The sequence below is a fragment of the Gigantopelta aegis genome, chromosome 3 (assembly GCF_016097555.1).
Source record: "Gigantopelta aegis isolate Gae_Host chromosome 3, Gae_host_genome, whole genome shotgun sequence".
NCBI lineage: Eukaryota > Metazoa > Mollusca > Gastropoda > Neomphalida > Peltospiridae > Gigantopelta > Gigantopelta aegis.
This window is the reverse complement of record NC_054701.1, coordinates 31,557,781-31,577,166: the sequence shown is the minus strand read 5'-3', so window position 1 is coordinate 31,577,166 and position 19,386 is coordinate 31,557,781. Positions and strand designations below refer to the sequence as shown.

The following is a 19,386-nucleotide window of genomic DNA, read 5'->3' as shown; positions in this document are numbered from 1 at the left end:
CATTTTATTTACGGTTATATGGCGTCAGACATATGGTTAAGGACCAGACAGATATTGAGAGAGGAAACTCGCTGTCGCCACTTCATGGGCTACTCTTTTCGATTAGCAGCAAGGGATCTTTTATATGCACCATCCCACAGACAGGATAACACATACCACGGCCTTTGATATACCAGTCGTGGTGCACTGGTTGATCTGTGGGAAAGTGCATATAAAAGATCCCTTGCTGCTACTAGAAAAAATGTAGCAGGTTTCCTCTGAAGACAAAATTACTAAATGTTTGACATCCGATAGCCGAAAATTAATAAATCAATGTGCTCAGAGTGCTCTAGTGGTGATGTTAAACAAAAACCCGTAACGTTTTAACTACTCATCCTCTCACCCAGACACACCCACCCATTCATTTATTCACCTACCCACTCATTAACTGCCACATCCAAATCACCCGACCACTCATCCATCAATCGGTTCATCCATCCTTGTAGCATCCACCCGTTCTTCACTACATCCACCCACCCAAACCACACCCACATCTATCGATCCAACCACACAAAAGCCATGTATCTATCCATCCATCACGCATATTTATCCATTAATTCACTCGTCCATCGGCCCATGCAGTTACCCATCCACCTATATCAGTCCATCCACCCATCTATTCAACCCTACAATATTCCCCCTTCCCATCCATCCGTCCGTCCGTCCGTCCGTCCATCCATCCGTCCACCCATCCATCCATCCATCCATCCATCCATCCGTCCATTAAACCATCATTGCACCAATCCATCCATCCACACACACTGTGCATGCGTCTAGCCATTCTTCAAGCCGTCCACCCACCTACCCATTCATCCGTCCATTGGCCAATCTGTTCTTCAGTCCGTTTATCCATCCATCCAGGGGCTGGATGTAGCCCAATGGTAAAGGTAGTACTAAACCAAATAACTTCCGGCTAGGTCAAAGTTCGAGGTGCACCCAATTTTTGATAGAGAAGTGAACACCACAAGTCCTGTGAGTGTGTTGGTTGTAAAAAAATAATAGTTACATCTGGGTAAAAAAAATATGCAATTTTATTTCATCTAGTACCAATGTGTCAAGTAGCCTTGTACTTGAAACACGTATATCCGTGGCGTTTATGTCGATTGATACGCTGCAGGTAGGAGTTTTAGCCACATGTTACTTTGTCGTCGATGGGATTTGATTTGATAGTATACACCCTAAAGCGCTCGTTTGGTGCGCTGTCTGTCTAGAATCGATCCCTGTCGGTGGGCCCACTGGCATAATTCTCGTGCCAGCCAGTGCACCACGACATGTATATCTAAGACTGTGGTTTGTGTTATCCTGTCTATAGGATTGTGCATAAAAAACATACTAATGAAAAACAAATAACGGGTTTCTTCCGTCTGAGATTATACGTCAAAATATTACCAAATGTTTGACATCCAATACCCGTTCTAGTGGTGTCGTTAAACAAAACAAACTTTAACCATCTATCAATTCATCTATAAATCCATCCATTCATTGATCCATCCATCCATCCATCCATCCATCCATCCAACTATCCAACTGTACAAAGTGTGTAGGTAGTACTAAACCAGATAACATTCGGCTGGGTCCAAGTTTGAGGTGTTTGTTAATATATCATTTTGTTTCGTCTGGTCATTAAAGGGACATTCCTGAGTTTGCTGCATTGTAAGATGTTTCCGACTAATAAAATATTTCTACGATTAAACTTACATATTAAATATATTTTCTTGTTTAGAATATCAGTGTCTGTATATACCACATGTTTCTGGTCGTCTTAATATTTGTAATAAGCCCAAACGTACGAAAAAATATATTTTAGGAAATAAAATGAAATGTAACAAATATTAGAACGATCAGAAACACGTTTAATATACAGCCACTAATATTTTATGCAGAACAATATATTTGATAATTAATTACAATCGTTAAAAAGTCTCAATTAGTCGATAACATCTTAAAAATTGCAGCAAACTCAGGAATGTCCCTTTAAATGTATACAATTTTATTTCATCTAGTACCATTGTGTCAAGGAATCTGGTGCTTGAAACGTGCATAGGATACCTGTGAAACCAAGTACAGTTAGTACTACAATTTTGTGAGAAACTAGGGGTGTTGTAAAAACATCCGGTTATGTCGAAAATTAGCTATAAAAGGTTCCACTTTCTTTGGTGTTTTCAATGTGATTAAAATTAGTTCCATTTGTCTATAACTATTTACCTGTGCAGTAGAACTGATTTCAATCAGATTGATAATGTTTTTAACTACATACGTTAACTTTGCCGCATATGGAATTTCAGTTGGAATAATACAACCCATAATGTATTGGAGTTACTCCCCTTACTCATGATTTTTTATTGTGAGTTAAAATAACGATTTTATATTTCCTGAAAGAAAAAAATATAATTATGTTCTTGTTCTTTTGATCAAATGCTAATTTCTCTAGTCGTGTTACGGCTTGAGATTGCCGATAATTGTCAAGAACCAACTATCTTTAAGCCATATTCTGGTAAGATTAGCTAATTCAAGCAAAACCATGCTAAAATTTAAACACTTTTCTCTTGTTTTTGGTTGGGTTTTTTCTTGTTTTTTTACTAAAAGTTACAAACCTGAAATTGCCATTATTAATATTATGGCTTATTTTCACAACATTTAAAATTAATAATTGTTAACAATAATTCAGTATTCTTGCTTCTGACAAAATCTTTGGTGGGACGGAAAAGTTTCGCCCGCTTCCCCCCCCCCCCCCCCCCCCACACCTGTGGCTGTGACCATATAAAATTCTGTGTTAGGGTTAGCGATAATGATAACTAACTCCTGCCCTGGAATTGGTCACTGGTGAAGTCAGAGGCTAAGCCCGGGGTGGGCGTGCCTGAACAGGGACCAGACAACTCAGCCCGGTGGACAACTCGGCCCAGACAACTTGGCCCCATGGCCGAGTTGTCTCGGACAACTCTGGGCCGAGTTATTAGACTGATAGACGGGGCATGCTGTGACTCATTATATGCGTGTTAAGTATGATAGTTGGCCATGTCGTAGTGTCGAAGTATTGTACTATAGTAATAATAATGCATTATACTGATAGATACCGCTAACTATATGGTCACCATTAAGAATGACAGTTGTAAATGTCATACGCGCATGTCGTAGTGTCGGATGGGTTTCTAAAAGTATTGTACTATAGAAATAACGCAAAAGACATCATTTGCCAAATTCCCACATTTATTACCGTAAATACATACGCACATATGTACGCAAAAAACCAACAGAACACATACATAAATAGTTATAATAACGAAATAAAACACCAATCACCAAAAGAACATAGAAATAAAACGTGCAGCAAAAGATAAAAGTCAGTGAGCAACAGGGGCGTAGAGCTTTCCACAGGCCGACAGGAATCTAGAAGTGGACACATCACCGTCTGTAGCGTCTCCACAGTTCGAAAAGTTTTCCCTGTAGATTCATGAAGGCCTTCCTCTGTCGCTGTCGCATCTTCCTCTCCGAGATGAACCAGCCTGGCTTCGGTGTGGAGCATGGGAACCAACTTGTAGAAGGGAGGGGCTGTTCCAAGGGCACGGTGGTTCAGTCAGTGATGCCAGCCCTCCACATCGTTGTTGGTCCTCACACCCTGGTTGAAGACCGACCAGGCGTTCACTGACAACACGCTGCTCCTCATCCAGGTGCGGTCCACATACTCCATGAGGGTCACCAGTCCTGGAACTTGTGTTCCTCTTCTGAGACCGCCGAAGGCTGCTTCCACGTGCTCTGAAGGAAGGAACGGGAGGATGAAGACCTTCTTGACGAACTTGCAGGTGCCGTCGTCATTGATGTATTGCATCCCAGGTCTGCTGTACATCGAGGTCGTCAACGATGATATTCTCGAGTGCCAAATAAACGTACACCTACGTTTATTAAATTTGTGAAAAAAAATTGGTGTCTACGCTTATTCAGCACCCTACGTTTAATTACATCTAAAAAAAAAAAGTAACCCCCTACGCTAATTCAGCACCCAACGCTTATTACGATTCTTAATTTTTCTAATGCTTACATATAGCCTCTATTAGGGGTACCGATTTTCCGCGATCACGGGATCGCGGACGGAATAGCAAATCTTAAACGGAATTTACAATTTTCCGAGTTGTCATATAAAATGCCAACTTTTATGGTCAGATAATACATTTATTTATTTATTAATATACATACATTGTTTTTCTGCTTAATTGATCATTTGAACCATTAAGGCACAACAAAGTATGTTACTCTACGACAAAATGTAAAGACACGTTTCCGAACATTGTTGGCCGCCATTTTGTTTTTATCGCCCGGCTCGGTTTGGTTTTATTTGGTTGGGTAAATTCCTAGGATACGTTCGATTGAGTCCTCGCCTGTAAATCGATGTAACAGTTCATGTAAGCACTTTATATAAATTAATCAATTACACTTCAACACTTCATCTTTTCATCAAACATTGAAGACTGGGGTACTGAATTCTTAAAGGTAAATATGACTTTTTGTTAAGCTATGTATACTAGAGTAAATAAAGTACAGTTCCTTTAGGATAAGGGGAACTGGCCCAAACTCATTTTTTGACATTACAAATTCCACTCATTTTAATTACAAATTCCACTCAACCTTTTTATTTTCACTTGCAAATAGAGTTTATTAGAAATTAGCGATAAAAATTAGGCAGAGTTACATCCCCTAACTGCGTTCCAGTTCCGGCGCGTTCCGTTAACAGCTGGCATGGCCGATGACCACAATTGTTTGTGAATCTTCAGCTGAGATTTATGCATGCCAGCCCCTGGCATCGTAAGTGTCCCCACCTATGCTTTAAAAATAAAGAATGATACAGGTAAAAATTAAGTTGATGAAATTACGTTTTGTTATAATTGACCATGTGTTAAATATACTATAGGAGATGAATCTAGCGAGCTGTCATCCACCCTGATTGTTTTGGTTTTCTTGCATGGAACTTTTGGATTTTTTTTCAAAGCTGCAATCTCGCCTCACATTAATTATCATAATTTCATTTAAATGTACAAACACACAGTTTTAATTAATTGTATGTGACAGTGACACAGTTGTAACAGTTAGATAATAGAAACATGTTTATAGTGAACACATTTTTTCATACTATGGAATTTACTACAAGTTATTTATTTCTGAGCCGCTTGTTTTATAAATTACATGGACACATGTACACACAACAATAATATATTTTTGTTAATTCCAAAACACTTATTTTTATTTTTACGTCAAACCAAATTGTTTTCATTACTAGTAAATTTTTACAGTTTAGCTAAATTTCCAGACCCTATGCTAATTCCGCACTTTACTCTTATTGGGTTTTTAAAAATTTCCACACCCTATGCTAATTCCGCACCCTACTTTTAATTGATTTTAGAAAATTTTCCAGACCCTTTGCTTATTCAGCCCCTATGTTTATTAGGCACTCGAGAGTACCCTCCACGATGGTGCTCGTCGGCTAGAACAAAACGCACACGGATAAGTCGGCATTTTGTTCGAATGTGATAAGTTATCAGATAATTTGGACAGTTATATACATTATTTGCTGAAAATGTCATCATGCTCACCAATTGGAATTACTTCTTAATAGCAGGTAAAATAACAAGACAACGTCTGCAGGACGATATCATTTACTTGTTCATTAGCTACTCGCTGGAAGTCAGGAGGCTATATCTGCGAGTGTTGTTACTACGATAAAGTACGATAAAGAACTTTTGCATGTTTTTTCTGGGATCATCTCCAATGTTTAGGTCACCGACTGTAGAACAAAAACAAATTATTCGAACAGTGGAAACTATCTTCAAAGATAAATGGATCAGCAATTTATCAATCCGACATGACACTTCGTTTCGAGACGTTTATGTTAAGGTGGGACTAATTCAATACTAACAAAAACACATTCTTTAATTTCGGTGAGAATACTTTAATTTAAAAAACAACACTTGTCCAACAATAGACAAGATTGTCCCTGTGCCGAGTTGTCTCGGGACTCCAGGCCGAGTTGTCTCGCGGTGGGCCGGGTTGTCTCAGAACTCTGGGCTGAGCTGTCTCGACGTGGGCCGAGTTGTCCTCCGGGCCGAGTTGTCTGGCATTTTGCCTGAACCTCTGTGGATATGAGCACGTAAATAGAGTTCCCATCCCATAACTAACAGGGGGAATGGTCGAAACTCTTTCTGGTGGGACAGATTCACATAGCCCAATTTGGCAGTTGTTATTGTTTGTGCTTGCATGCTGTACACATGTAGGAACAACTTGGAATGGCGGTGTATAGCAATCTATTACTAGGTCACTAGCTGTCACCTACTTTTCATGGTCTACTGCACACAGTAGTAAATCCTTGCCCAGGTCATATTATACACATTATTTGTCCAGTCTTTTTTCTTTTTTTTCAGTTCAAAGACATTACTTTTCTATAAGTACATACCGGGTAGAAATTGGTGTTGGTAAATAAACACAGAATTAATATAGGAATCCATACATTGTCAAAATAGGAATCGATACATTGTCAAAATAGGAATCGATACATTGTCAAAATAGGAATCGATACACAAGCATGGATATCGTATCGCAAGCAGTAGTATTGTGATGCATTGGTGTATTGTGACACCCGTAGTATTTGGTAGCTAATTTACTGATACTTTTTTCAGCACCTCTGTATCAGCTATGTTCATCTGATTATACTGACAAATCTCACACACAAAACAAACTGAGCTATGCAGCAGTAACTGGGATCGTCCGAGATTCACCTAGATTGAAAACAGAAGACCTCCACAGACAGATTAAAGAATCAACAGGATTACGAGAACATTGCAGCATCACTTTGGAAACCTATTTACCTTCAGGTATCCAAAGTACTGGCATATTTTGTGTGTATGTTTGATGGACTTGTATGATTGTATGTGCACGCACCACATACAGACACAACAGATATTATTATTAGAGGTATTTACATAAAGTAGGCTCTTTTGCCTTTTTATTAACATACGGTCAGTAGATCTCATAAACACTTTATCTCCTGTATGTTTATCTTGCCGACAGGTGTACATTTGTTTTGTACTGACATTTTATACAGACTCGAAATGATTTTATTTGAATTTCAATCTTTTTAAAAGATTGAGGGTATAAAATGTATGTATTCGTGGATACCCTTATGAGTAATGTTTTTTTATAATTATGATTGTAGCCAATATTTGTAATGTTACAGTTGGATATTATGTCTACTGATGGTGACAGAAGCAACCCTGCATGTAATAGCTTTTTCAAAATATCCATGGTCTATATCTGTCATGATTTCATGTAGTTTTGTTGTTCTGGTTACAGTAAATTAAAACCTTCATTCAGCAGCTACATACATGTACAATTATGAGGAAGATTTTAGAAACTTTAATTTATTTATGAAACTATTATATTACTTCAACAATGTGTGTGTTAGAAATAATTGTTTTCTTCTCTTTGATAGATCCCAACACCTCTGAAGAAAATGAATCAGTAATGAGCAGTGACGAACCAGTGACGCCCACAAGTAATGTTAAACCTGATGACAAACCCGAAACCGATCACGAGCCTCACACTGACATCACTGTGACCGAGAAAGACAATGGCACAAAGGTCCGATCCACGGTTCACACCGACTGTGTCCCGGGAACGTCACACGGCGGTTCAGTCGACTGCACCACGTCTGAAGCCGACAAGGTTTCGCGAGTATCCACATCCCGGGAGTCATCTCTGACCCACGATGACCCCAGTGGGGAGCGGCGGACCAGTGGCACGGTACTGCCCAAGAGTCACAGCCCGACTCCGAGACTGCCATCGTCAATTCACTTCTTTTCCGGGAACCCCTGTGTGGAGCGCACCAAGGGCATCCTACACATATACAAGGACGGGTAGGATTAATAAGTATTTGTTATGTAACAGGGCTTCTTGATTATGGTAGCCCCCACTCCCATGGCTAGTGAATTTCAGTGTTGGGCAAGTAAATAACTATAATTTAAAAATTTGTCAAATGCGGCAGTTAAGTCTATTTTGTAAATATGAATATCCTGCCCCCCCCCCCCCCCCCCACCACCACCACCCAATGTTAGTGTTTTAAGCTCTATCTCCCTCTTTAGGTGACATATCCAATTATTACTATTAATTAGTAAAATTGTTTTTAGTTGAAGTGAAGTAGGGCTAGTGAATTTTTAATCGTGGCTAGTAAATTTTAAAAATCACTGATCCCATGGCTAGTGGATTTTATAAAAATTCTAGAAACCCTGCATAAAATATGTTTAATAGGGAGTTTCTGTGTTGGTTCATCTGTATACACATTTTGAATGCTTGTAAGGTGCTACAGTACCTGTGGTTTGTTGATTCTTCTGTATGTGATACATAACTATAAAGGCTACGTCACACAATATGAGTGCCGTATACGAGAATAGCCTATTGTGACCAGACAACATTAAGATTTCATTGGTTGCTACGTAATATGCCATTCTCATATCAGGCACTTGTTTAAGCTGCTAAAGTAGCTTTACATATCAATGCGTAAATAGATTGGAAAATAACAATTACATACAGGTACTAATAATGTGTTATGTAAGCATAACTTTTTCAAACATTACAATAATGACATGTAAGCACATATTTTATTGTGCAACAAACTACATTAAGTACTATATAATATGCATGGCTGATTAAGCATTTAAAAGACACTAAGAAACAAAATATCCAAAGTTGTACATGTAGTTGAAATGTGATGTGTGTTTTATTGCAGAGAAAGAAAGTCTCTTGATGCTGGTGTTGCTCGCAGTGAGATGATCTGCATGCTGGGTGTTCCAGGTTCCTACATGATCCATGATCTGCTCCAGTTTGTTGCCCCAATGAGGTGAGATACATTCTGGTTATTTTCAGCCATTGAGGTGAGATACATTCTGGTTATTTTCAGCCATTGAGGTGAGATACATTCTGGTTATTTTCAGCCATTGAGGTGAGATACATTCTGGTTATTTTCAGCCAATGAGGTGAGATACGTTCTGGTATTTTCAACCAATGAGGTGAGATACGTTCTGGTTATTTTCAGCCAATGAGGTGAGATACGTTCTGGTATTTTCAACCAATGAGGTGAGATACGTTCTGGTTATTTTCAGCCAATGAGGTGAGATACATTCTGGTTATTTTCAGCCAATGAGGTGAGATACGTTCTGGTATTTTCAACCAATGAGGTGAGATACGTTCTGGTATTTTCAAGCAATGAGGTGAGATACGTTCTGGTATTTTCAAGCAATGAGGTGAGATACGTTCTGGTATTTTCAAGCAATGAGGTGAGATACGTTCTGGTATTTTCAACCAATGAGGTGAGATACGTTCTGGTATTTCCAGCGAATGAGGTGAGATACGTTCTGGTATTTTCAAGCAATGAGGTGAGATACGTTCTGGTATTTTCAGCCAATGAGGTGAGATACATTCTGATACATTCAGCCAATGAGGTGAGATACATTCTGGTATTTTCAGCCAATGAGGTGAGATCAGTGTTCAAGATTAAACATTTTGGGCAGTATCCCAGTTGGATACTAGCATTTGAAAATCTCTTATCCCACCTGAGAATTTAGTATCCCACTCAAATAAAATTCATAAATAACATCGTAACAAACTTGCATGACACTGTTCTCGTTCCCAGTCTATTGCTATATCGAAATCATGGAATTTGTGAAATTGACAATCAAAGAGAATCGGCAAAAAAATTTCCTGCATCTATTTTGGTGCAATAATGACATAAATTAATATTTAGCAGTAATCTATAAGTGTTTCTGACATTACTAATGATAAACCTACGTGTATTAATTTCCTGCATATGTGGAATCAATATCTCAAATAAAAGTTGAAGGAAGGAAACATCCAACAAAAATAATAGCGACTTAGCGGTTCCCAGTCTACTGCTACCTGGCTATTGCACCAGTGTAGCATTAAACTGGGTATGAGCTGGGGGAGATATTGTTACGGCATAGCATTAGACTGGGTATGAGCTTGAACATACTGTTACCTAACTTCACCAGTAAATGACGGCTTTCTACGAAAAATGAAAACGCCAGATTAAAAAACCCAACAACAATATTACCCGGTACATTATATGATATCCCTGTGGGATACTGGATTATTGAAGTTTGGTATCCAAAATTAAATTCGGGATATCGGAATACCGTTAATCTCGAACACTGGAGATACATTCTGATACTTTCAAGCAATGAGGTGAGATGCATTCTGGTATTTTCAACCATGCTTTCATGAAGGCTGCTGATAAGGTATCCTTGGTCTGATAAAAACATATTAAACAATTTTTTTTTTTCAATTGTCTGTCTTGAATGAAAATGATTTCATGAAGGAAAATAAATTGATACAAAATGGCAGCAAGTTTAATGTCCTGTTTATTTTCCAAGAATGTTGTTTGTGAACAATGTTTCAAGTGAATTATATAAGAAATAAACACAATGTACATTGAGTCATACCATGTGAAAATGTAGTTGTGATGTCATGAATGATGTTATGTCGTATTGAGACAAATGATTTCATATGTATCAAAAAATATTATGAACCTTGTTAAGAAAGCAATCCATAAAATTATTATTTTTCATTAAAAAAGCGATTTTATGATGTTACATGGTAGCCACTGCTTGACTAAATGCTGTATATTTAACAGATAGACACATTCTACACCTCGCCTCAGATTACAGTTATCTTCCCATTTGGTTGTCCAAAATCTGGAAAATTGTCTTCGCAAGTAGTCTGCTGTTTGACTGTGATTATTTCATGGCAGACAGCTATAAAGTGGCAACTATTTGACTGAAGTGACTGGGGAGAGCATGTAGTTTGTAAACATGTGTAACTTGTTGACATTGAAGACTTGTTTGTGGTAATTCCGGTCCATGCCAAAGTAGTGCTTTTTGTGTAAAATGGGTGTACTCCGGCCTGGTTTAGAGGGTTTGTTTGTTTAAACCAATATGCTGGGTTAGGGTATGTGTCCCCCAGGCAGGCAAAGGTACATACAAAAATCCACAGGCCTGCTGATATTAATAAAAATGTTATAGCCACTAAGGCTATATAGAAACATATAGCAAAATTAATTGTGGTCTGAGGCCACCTGTGGATTGTCAGTGTCAGGTCCAATAATATAGGATATTCTCTCCCATTTTTAATATTTAATGTCTTTTTTTGCTCTTTGTCTTATAGATCTGAGTCAAATTCTACAATAGAGTACATGAGGATAATACGTAATGCTACGCCCAATCAGTACATGGTCCTGCTCAAGTTTCGCGATCAGGTGAGTGGTTACAATGGTCATATATCAGCATTATTATATATTCAGGGCTGTCATTAGAATAGATTAGGCTTTAGCCTCAGGCTAGCTCTGGGTGAGCCAAATATTTTGCCAAATTGTCTATTAAACTTCAAAAATTGCAGAAATCAAGTTATTTTCTCAAACAGTGTCAATTATTAAATGGAATTATTTTACCAAATTAAAAAAACATTCGCCAACTGCTGTCAAAATTTGGCGAGTCCTGCTTTAGCCAATTTTCTTAAATCTTTGGAGATTATCAAAGATTTATTAATTTATAGAATTTTTTTTTTTAATATTGTAAGCCAGTCTGTTTCTTTTTGAATTTTGCCATTATTTTTCAGTCTGTTTTTTTAGTACACTTTTTCCCCTGTATTCAGTAAAATTGTAAAATAATATTTTATATTACTCTGTTTATTTTCACAAAAGTTTATTTATTATTATTAAAAAAAAATCACATGTATTAAACATAAAATATTTTATTATACATTCAACATCCAATTTAATCTTTTAATCTTTCTTAACTATCTAGGCCTTTTTGTGTCTAATTTTGTTGGATAGAAAGCCACAGAAAGCCACTTCCACCATTCATCTTAAGAAGTTTTGATTTATTTTGTTGTTCACATGTTCTTTGAATACTGTATGTTTGTGTTTTGTTTTCAGACGTCAGCTGACCAGTTCTATGAAAACTACAACAATGAGCCGTACAACTCTATAGAAAGTAACATCTGCCACTTGGTGTATGTCGCTAGAGTGGAGATCATGAAAGAGTCTGAGGTAGGCTTGTTATCACCGTCTTAATATATGTGTACACATTCTTATATTAAATGTATAATGTCAGGGCTTGTTGAGATCTAAAGCCCTGAATGTGTTAGCTAGACATAAATATTTAGGACTATATATAATTATAGGGATAGGGGATAATAGAAGTGAAACTGTTTATAGTATTCCTCACCTTTATGTTAGTCTTGTTATTTTTGGGTGTAGGGGTGGGGTGCTATTATTGGGTAGCAAGGAAAGAAAGAAATGTTTTATTTAACGATGCACTCAACACATTTTATTTATGATTATATGGCGTCAGACATATGGTTACGGAACACACAGATTTTGAGATGAAACCCCCTTTCACCACTACATGGGCTACTCTTTCCGATTAGCAACAAGGGATCTTTTATTTGCGCTTCCACAGGCAGGATAGCACAAACCATGGCCTTTGTTGAACCAGTTATGGATCACTGGTCGGTGCAAGTGGTTTACACATACCCATTGAGCCTTGCGGAGCACTCACTCAGGGTTTGGAGTCGGTATCTGGATTAAAAATCCCATGCCTCGACTGGGATCCAAACCCAGTACCTACCAGCCTGTTGACCGATGGCCTAACCACGACACCACTGAGGCCGGTCTGGGTAGCAAGGAGTCACACCTAACTCGTGCTAAAGTTTTGAGTGGGGCAGGGTGTAGCCCAGTAGTAAAGCACTTGCTTGATGCATGGTCGGTCTAGGATTGTTGAGCCCATTGGGCTATTTCTCGTTCCAGCCAGTCAGGTCAGACTGAAATTTTAGCCAATTGGTACCAAAGAGCTGACCACGGTTTTTTGGTATCGTTGGAAAGGTATACATCCCAGGAGTTAATTTCTGCCTGATAGCAAGCTGAATATAGTAGCTTAAGTGTTGTACGCCATGTTGAACACACACCCCATCAAAATAACGAAAACAGTCTACTTGTTGAATAATCTTTAAATATAACTACTCAATTTGTATGTATATATATATCTGTGTGTGTGTGTGTGTGTGTGTTAAAACAGAATCATCAAACTATAAGGTTAGTTGAATGCAGTATGTCACACACACACACACACACACACACACACACACGTGTGCGCACACGCACACACACACACTTGCGCGTGCGCCCCAGCGGGTGGTTGGGTGTTTTAAGTGGGTAGGTTTTGGGTGTGTGTGTGATGCTGCATTCAACTAACCTTATAGTTTGAAGATTCTGTTTTAATTTACTAAATGATTATATTTTAAAAATAAAATAATGTATTCAACTTGTCAGTCAGTACAATAAGTATATTTATAACATCCTGTAAACGGATACCCTAAGAAGTAGCAGTTGTGCTATAGCTGAGCTGGCTAAAAGTGATTTTACCAAAATACCTTCTGACACTCGCTTGTGCAGAGATATGCCTTTGATAACAGAAAACGGACTTAACCTACATTTAGTAAATATACATGAATATTCATGATGTTTGTGAATGTGTTTATGCAATAAGATCATCCAGTGCATCGATTTCTTCATCACCAGTGAATGAATGAATGTTTAACGACACTCATCACCAGTGTTGGTTACTACAGTTTAGTATTTTGTAGAACATTTCAAGTCATTTGATAGACATGTGCAGTTAGGCAGAACACAAGACCTCGAGCATTCACAGGCCATCATAGTAAGAAGAGTCTTGGGTGCCCGATTGACCCAATTAATTCCCAAGAGCCGTTTCTCCCCAGTTGCACCGACTCTCCATCCTTTGCCATGTGGTGTTGAAACGTTGGCGTTGGCTTTTAAACTCCTCCTCCAGACAGCTTTTTGATAATTAGCTTGCATGGTATGTGTTCGCAAAGCATCATGACATGTTGGAAGTTGGTGAGGATCAATCTGCCACTTCTTCGCCAATAATACCAGGTGTTGAAATTTGTTGCCGGATGTTGTTGTTGACTTAGGTTCGTATACGGTCTCACGACACAGATGTCATCTGCCATTGAAATCCATTTTAAATTGCCCAACTTCAAATGAAGATTGCCAGAACGGGTCCTCGTTGGCACTAACAACATACACCATTGCGAACATACATTATGTAAGCATTTAGTTTCACTCCAAAATTGAGATCATTTCTGTCTCGGTTGTTTTGCTATTTGCTATTTGACCACATCTGGCTGTAGTACCTGTCCGAACAAGTGTTTTATTAACCGATTCACTCCGACTGTCTCTTGCGCTATACACCCATGTCCCAAAATGCCTATGCACAATATTACAAAATAACATGGCAAAATACAGCCAGAAGGATTACCATTAAACTTACATATTGTTTCAATTATTTCCCAATTCCTAGAAGTTAATATGTGAACCATAACATGTGTCACAATTAGGAACTATAGTGATGAATGAACTCATCCAGAAGTGAACTGTGTAGTGAGACTTAACCGACGTGGAAAGGCTTCCATTTTATAGAACATACCAGCTTTCAAGTTCCATTCTATACCCAGTTGCTCGAATGAAGACTGGATTAAAGGATCTGTCATAATGAGATCTTCCCACATCTAGCAAATGTACTGACACTGTCACAGCCTGTGAATGTGTGCATGCCTAAGAGTGCTTTTCAAACAGAACGCCCTAGTACCATTGCTGTGTTGTCAATGTCAATATACCTAACTCTAGTTGTTGTTCTGCATTTCATATAGAGGGTGAAAGTTATGTCTGTTTTGAAAGCGAGACAGAGCACTAAGACATCGGTGTCATCTCAGACTATCACAACTGCCTGGAAGCCTTCTGCTGCTGCATGAGATACATGGAATAGAATTCTGGAGTCTGCTTCTTGTTGACTTGACTGCAGTTCAGGAACAACCACACAAACCAGCTTCTGTGATTTGATAGCACTGCTCACATGTGACATAGTGTTTTACCATTTAATTTGCTGGCATTTTCTGGTTAGATCCGGTCACTAGTAATGTAGTTAATGAAGTTTGTTTTGTTTCGAGTGCTCACAAGAAACTTTTGCCACTGGACTACTGTTTGTCTGGATGTGATATTCTTGTATTGAAGGTCACCATTTTGACCTCGCATTTGCCTGTCCAAGCCTGTGGTAGAAGTATCCCGGTATACGCCAAACGTGATGTCAGTGCGTTCACTATTTGCAGCTAATGCTTCATGGAGTGCTATGAACAAGGTCTTGCATTCTCCTTTTATTTTATTCACATGCGACATTCCATCAACTATGCAAGCTGAATGTCTTGGAATTGTTTCTGTCAGTGCTGGATTTTTCTGCAGGGTCTTCGCTAGAACAGATTTGCTGGTCTTGCGTAACATCTCATCAGCAGTAGCTGGACCAGGTGAAAGGGCCAAGAGGATATTCGAGAACTTCTCTCATCTCTCATGTCAGTATCTTGTGTCTGTGCCATTAGGATCAAAGTAGTAAACAAGTTTGTTGTTGATTTGAGCATCATTGTCTAACCATTTGTTTTGATTTTTGTTCCTTTATTGATATAGGTGGATGTTTTAACATAGCTTTTGGGAGAGCGTCATGGTATGTTACTGTTGGAGGATTACTGTCAAGACGCTGTACCTTGAATGTTTCATATAGCTCTTCTAGTATTTGAGCCCTAGATATGTCATCAGCAATGTCCTTTGGAGGTAGAGTAGCATTAAAGATGTTTTGTAAATGAATTGATTCTTAGAAAAGACTCACAAAATCATCTATGACACCCAATATTGATGCAACTGGTTGCTCATCTTTCTATATACACCGATTGCTCACTTCTGCCTTATGAAGATCACTCTTGCTCAAGCCCAGCATATCACGAAACATTCTAATATATCCACTCTAATATTCAGCAGTCAGGTAGTACTGACTTACTGGCACTATTTCAGACTAAAATGGCAGGTTCAGCATGGTGTTTTGGTGTACTTAGTGACAGTTTCTCCACATGTCTGATAAACTGGTATTTTCCCACATGGATTTGACGGTCCTATCTGGACAGAGAATGCACCTTCGATAAAACTTTTGTGAACATCAGGATAATTTCTTGGTAGCTGAGATGGTACCCAGTTGAATTCGTACCATAGTCGTTTCGTACCATAGTCATTTTGTACCCAATTTTACCATTTCGTACCTGTCATTTTGTACCCTGGTCATTTCGTACCATAGTTATTTGGTCATTTCGTACCATAGTCATTTTGTACTATGGTCATTTCGTACTATGTCTGTTTGGTCATTTCGTACCTTGGTCATTTCGTACCTCAATCATTTATTGTGCAGCTTAGTTGACTGACAGATAGTAAAATATCGAATTACTGATTTAAAAAATAAACATTAGGCTAATGCAGCTACATTGAAGCCTCACCCTTAAGAAAGAAAGAAACAAATAATAAGACAAAGATAATATATTACTTTTATTACTTTTATCTTCAAACGTTTCCGTTCATCATTATAAGATGGGGGGGGGTGAGTCTCGTATCATATGAAATGATCATCAGTGGCAATATACATACATTATGTTCATTTAAACCTTTGCTCACTTTGCAAGGTATGTTTACACGTCAATGTTTATTCGTCAACAATAAAAATAAGAAGTGGCATACCACGACAAAAATAAGATACCAAGTATGAAACCACTATGGTACGAAATGACAAAACATTATGGTACGAAGTGATAAAAAATAGGTATGAAATGGCTATGGTACAAAATGACTGTGGTACGAAATGACTAGTAACCGCTGAGACATCTCTGTATAATATGCACTCAAATAATGTGCATAGATCAATCTGTCGTAGGTAAGCACTATGGGATATGTGAACGTACTGAAACCATGTGTAGGTTCCAATCACTTTCTCGCGATGCTCGTATCAGTCCCAGTACAATGTCTCCTACCATGTCCATGTAGCTAACCCAGAAGGCAGAGAGTGCCCCATGTGCCGTTTTCAGAAAATGCATATACTTTGAGAAGTAATAGAGAAGATAATTCAGCTGTTGATTACCCATGGTATTTCTGAAGACATCTGGTGTAGTTTTTGACCGGCCTTGGTGGCGTCGTGGCAGGCCATTGGTCTACAGGCTGGTAGGTACTGGGTTCGGATCCCAGTCGAGGCATGGGATTTTTAATCCAGATACCGACTCCAAACACTGAGTGAGTGCTCCGCAATGCTCAATGGGTAGGTGTAAACCACTTGCACCGACCAGTGATCCATAACTGGTTCAACAAAGGCCATGGTTTGTGCTATCCTGCCTGTGGGAAGCGCAAATAAAAGATCCCTTGCTGCCTGTCGTAAAAGAGTAGCCTATGTGGCGACAGCGGGTTAGCTCACCAACTCTGTGTGGTCCTTAACCAAATGTCTGACGCCATATAACCGTAAATAAAATGTGTTGAGTGCGTCGTTAAATAAAACATTTCTTTTTTCTGGTGTAGTTCATCATGGGGGTCTCTAATGACCTGCTCTAATTGTGGCAACGTGATTTTAATGATGTTCTAGCATCCATGGCAGGAAACCTCTCCATGCCAAATGCAAGAGTGCTTCAAATACATATTTGAAGGGTCCACTCTTTTCGTATTTTAAGATCATTGCTTTTTAAAGTTTACAACTCTAGTAATGAAATTGTGAAATATTTATACCTAAACAAGGAGTTTTTACCAACAACAGTTAATGGCCTACCAAAATTATATATTTTATTGCATTGGGTTACTGTGACCATGACATCATAGGTTCTTCACGTGGACCCTTCAACTGTGTATCCTTACACCTCAGTTATATTGTCAAGCATCCATAACAGCAGCTACTGAATCCCGGGGAAGCACACCAGACCTTACTTTACAACATATTAGTTTATTTTTAGGTGGGTACTTTGTAAGTAATCTTATCTCCCCTGTAATGTCTTTGCACATCATATCCAAAAACCACCCCCATCCCACTTCCCTCACCCCTGGGCATACTATATGTATGTCCCCGTAATATATTAATGTATGCAATTATTACCTTAATTACAATACACAGTTCATTTTATATCACTGAATAAGCAGGGAGGGATTTTGGGTGGGAAGGGAGTGCATTTAGTGCGAATTGGTGTTGTCGTTATTTTGGTGGGGGGGGTTTGTGTGTGTGTGTGTGTGGGGGGGGGGGGGTCACAGTGGCATACAACACTTAAGCTACTACTTCCAGCTTGCTATCAGGCAGAAATGACTTCCAGGGATGTATACCTTTCTAATGATACCAAAAAACCTTGGTCAGCTCTCTAGTACCGGTTGACCCCCTGACCTGATGGACTACAGTGCTCCACAGCTGGAGTAACAAATGCTGTGATATGTACTATCATGTCTCTGGTATGCTGCATAGTAAAAATCCCTTGCTGTTTATCCAAAAAGGTATGTGGTGGCATCGGGTTTCCTCTCTCATTATCTGTGTGGTCCTTAATCATACATGTATGTCCAAAGCAAGCTGTCAATCAACCATTTGACTTGTGCTTACACCCACTGAAGGTTCAAGCAGGACTAGCATAGTGTTACAAGCTGTTTCTAAGCACGTCCTTTGTGGCTGCAGGTTCTGGCTTAGATCACTGCATAGTGTTACAAGCTGTTTCTAAGCACGTCCTTTGTGTCTGCAGGTTCTGGCTTAGATCACTGCATAGTGTTACAAGCTGTTTCTAAGCACGTCCTTTGTGGCTGCAGGTTCTGGCTTAGATCACTGCATAGTGTTACAAGCTGTTTCTAAGCACGTCCTTTGTGGCTGCAGGTTCTGGCTTAGATCACTGCATAGTGTTACAAGCTGTTTCTAAGCACGTCCTTTGTGGCTGCAGGTTCTGGCTTAGATCACTGCATAGTGTTACAAGCTGTTTCTAAGCACGTCCTTTGTGGCTGCAGGTTCTGGCTTAGATCACTGCATAGTGTTACAAGCTGTTTCAGATCACTGCATAGTGTTACAAGCTGTTTCTAAGCACGTCCTTTGTGGCTGCAGGTTCTGGCTTAGATCACTGCATAGTGTTACAAGCTGTTTCAGATCACTGCATAGTGTTACAAGCTGTTTCTAAGCACGTCCTTTGTGGCTGCAGGTTCTGGCTTAGATCACTGCAACGTGTTACAAGCTTTTCTAAGCACGTCCTTTGTGGCTGCAGGTTCTGGCTTAGATCGGTGCATAGTGTTACGAGCTGTTTCTAAGCACCTTCTTTGTGGCTGCAGGTTCTGGCTTAGATCGGTGCATAGTGTTACAAGCTGTTTCTAAGCACGTCCTTTGTGGCTGCAGGTTCTGGCTTAGATCACTG

At 39.0% G+C, this 19,386-nt stretch overlaps 1 protein-coding gene across 2 annotated transcripts in view; it reads left to right on the top strand.

Annotated features, from left to right (window-relative positions):
* The first annotated feature begins 2,399 nt into the window (after positions 1–2,399).
* Positions 2,400–19,386, top strand: part of LOC121367886 (BRCA1-associated protein-like) — a 31,155-nt gene continuing 14,168 nt past the window's right edge. For both annotated transcript variants that reach the window (XM_041492332.1, XM_041492333.1), the window contains exons 1-6: positions 2,400–2,533; positions 6,702–6,896; positions 7,514–7,937; positions 8,807–8,917; positions 11,257–11,347; positions 12,026–12,139. In XM_041492332.1, coding sequence (XP_041348266.1) covers positions 2,455–2,533; positions 6,702–6,896; positions 7,514–7,937; positions 8,807–8,917; positions 11,257–11,347; positions 12,026–12,139 — 1,014 coding nt within the window. In that variant the 5' untranslated portion in view covers positions 2,400–2,454. The remainder of the gene's footprint in view (positions 2,534–6,701; positions 6,897–7,513; positions 7,938–8,806; positions 8,918–11,256; positions 11,348–12,025; positions 12,140–19,386) is intronic.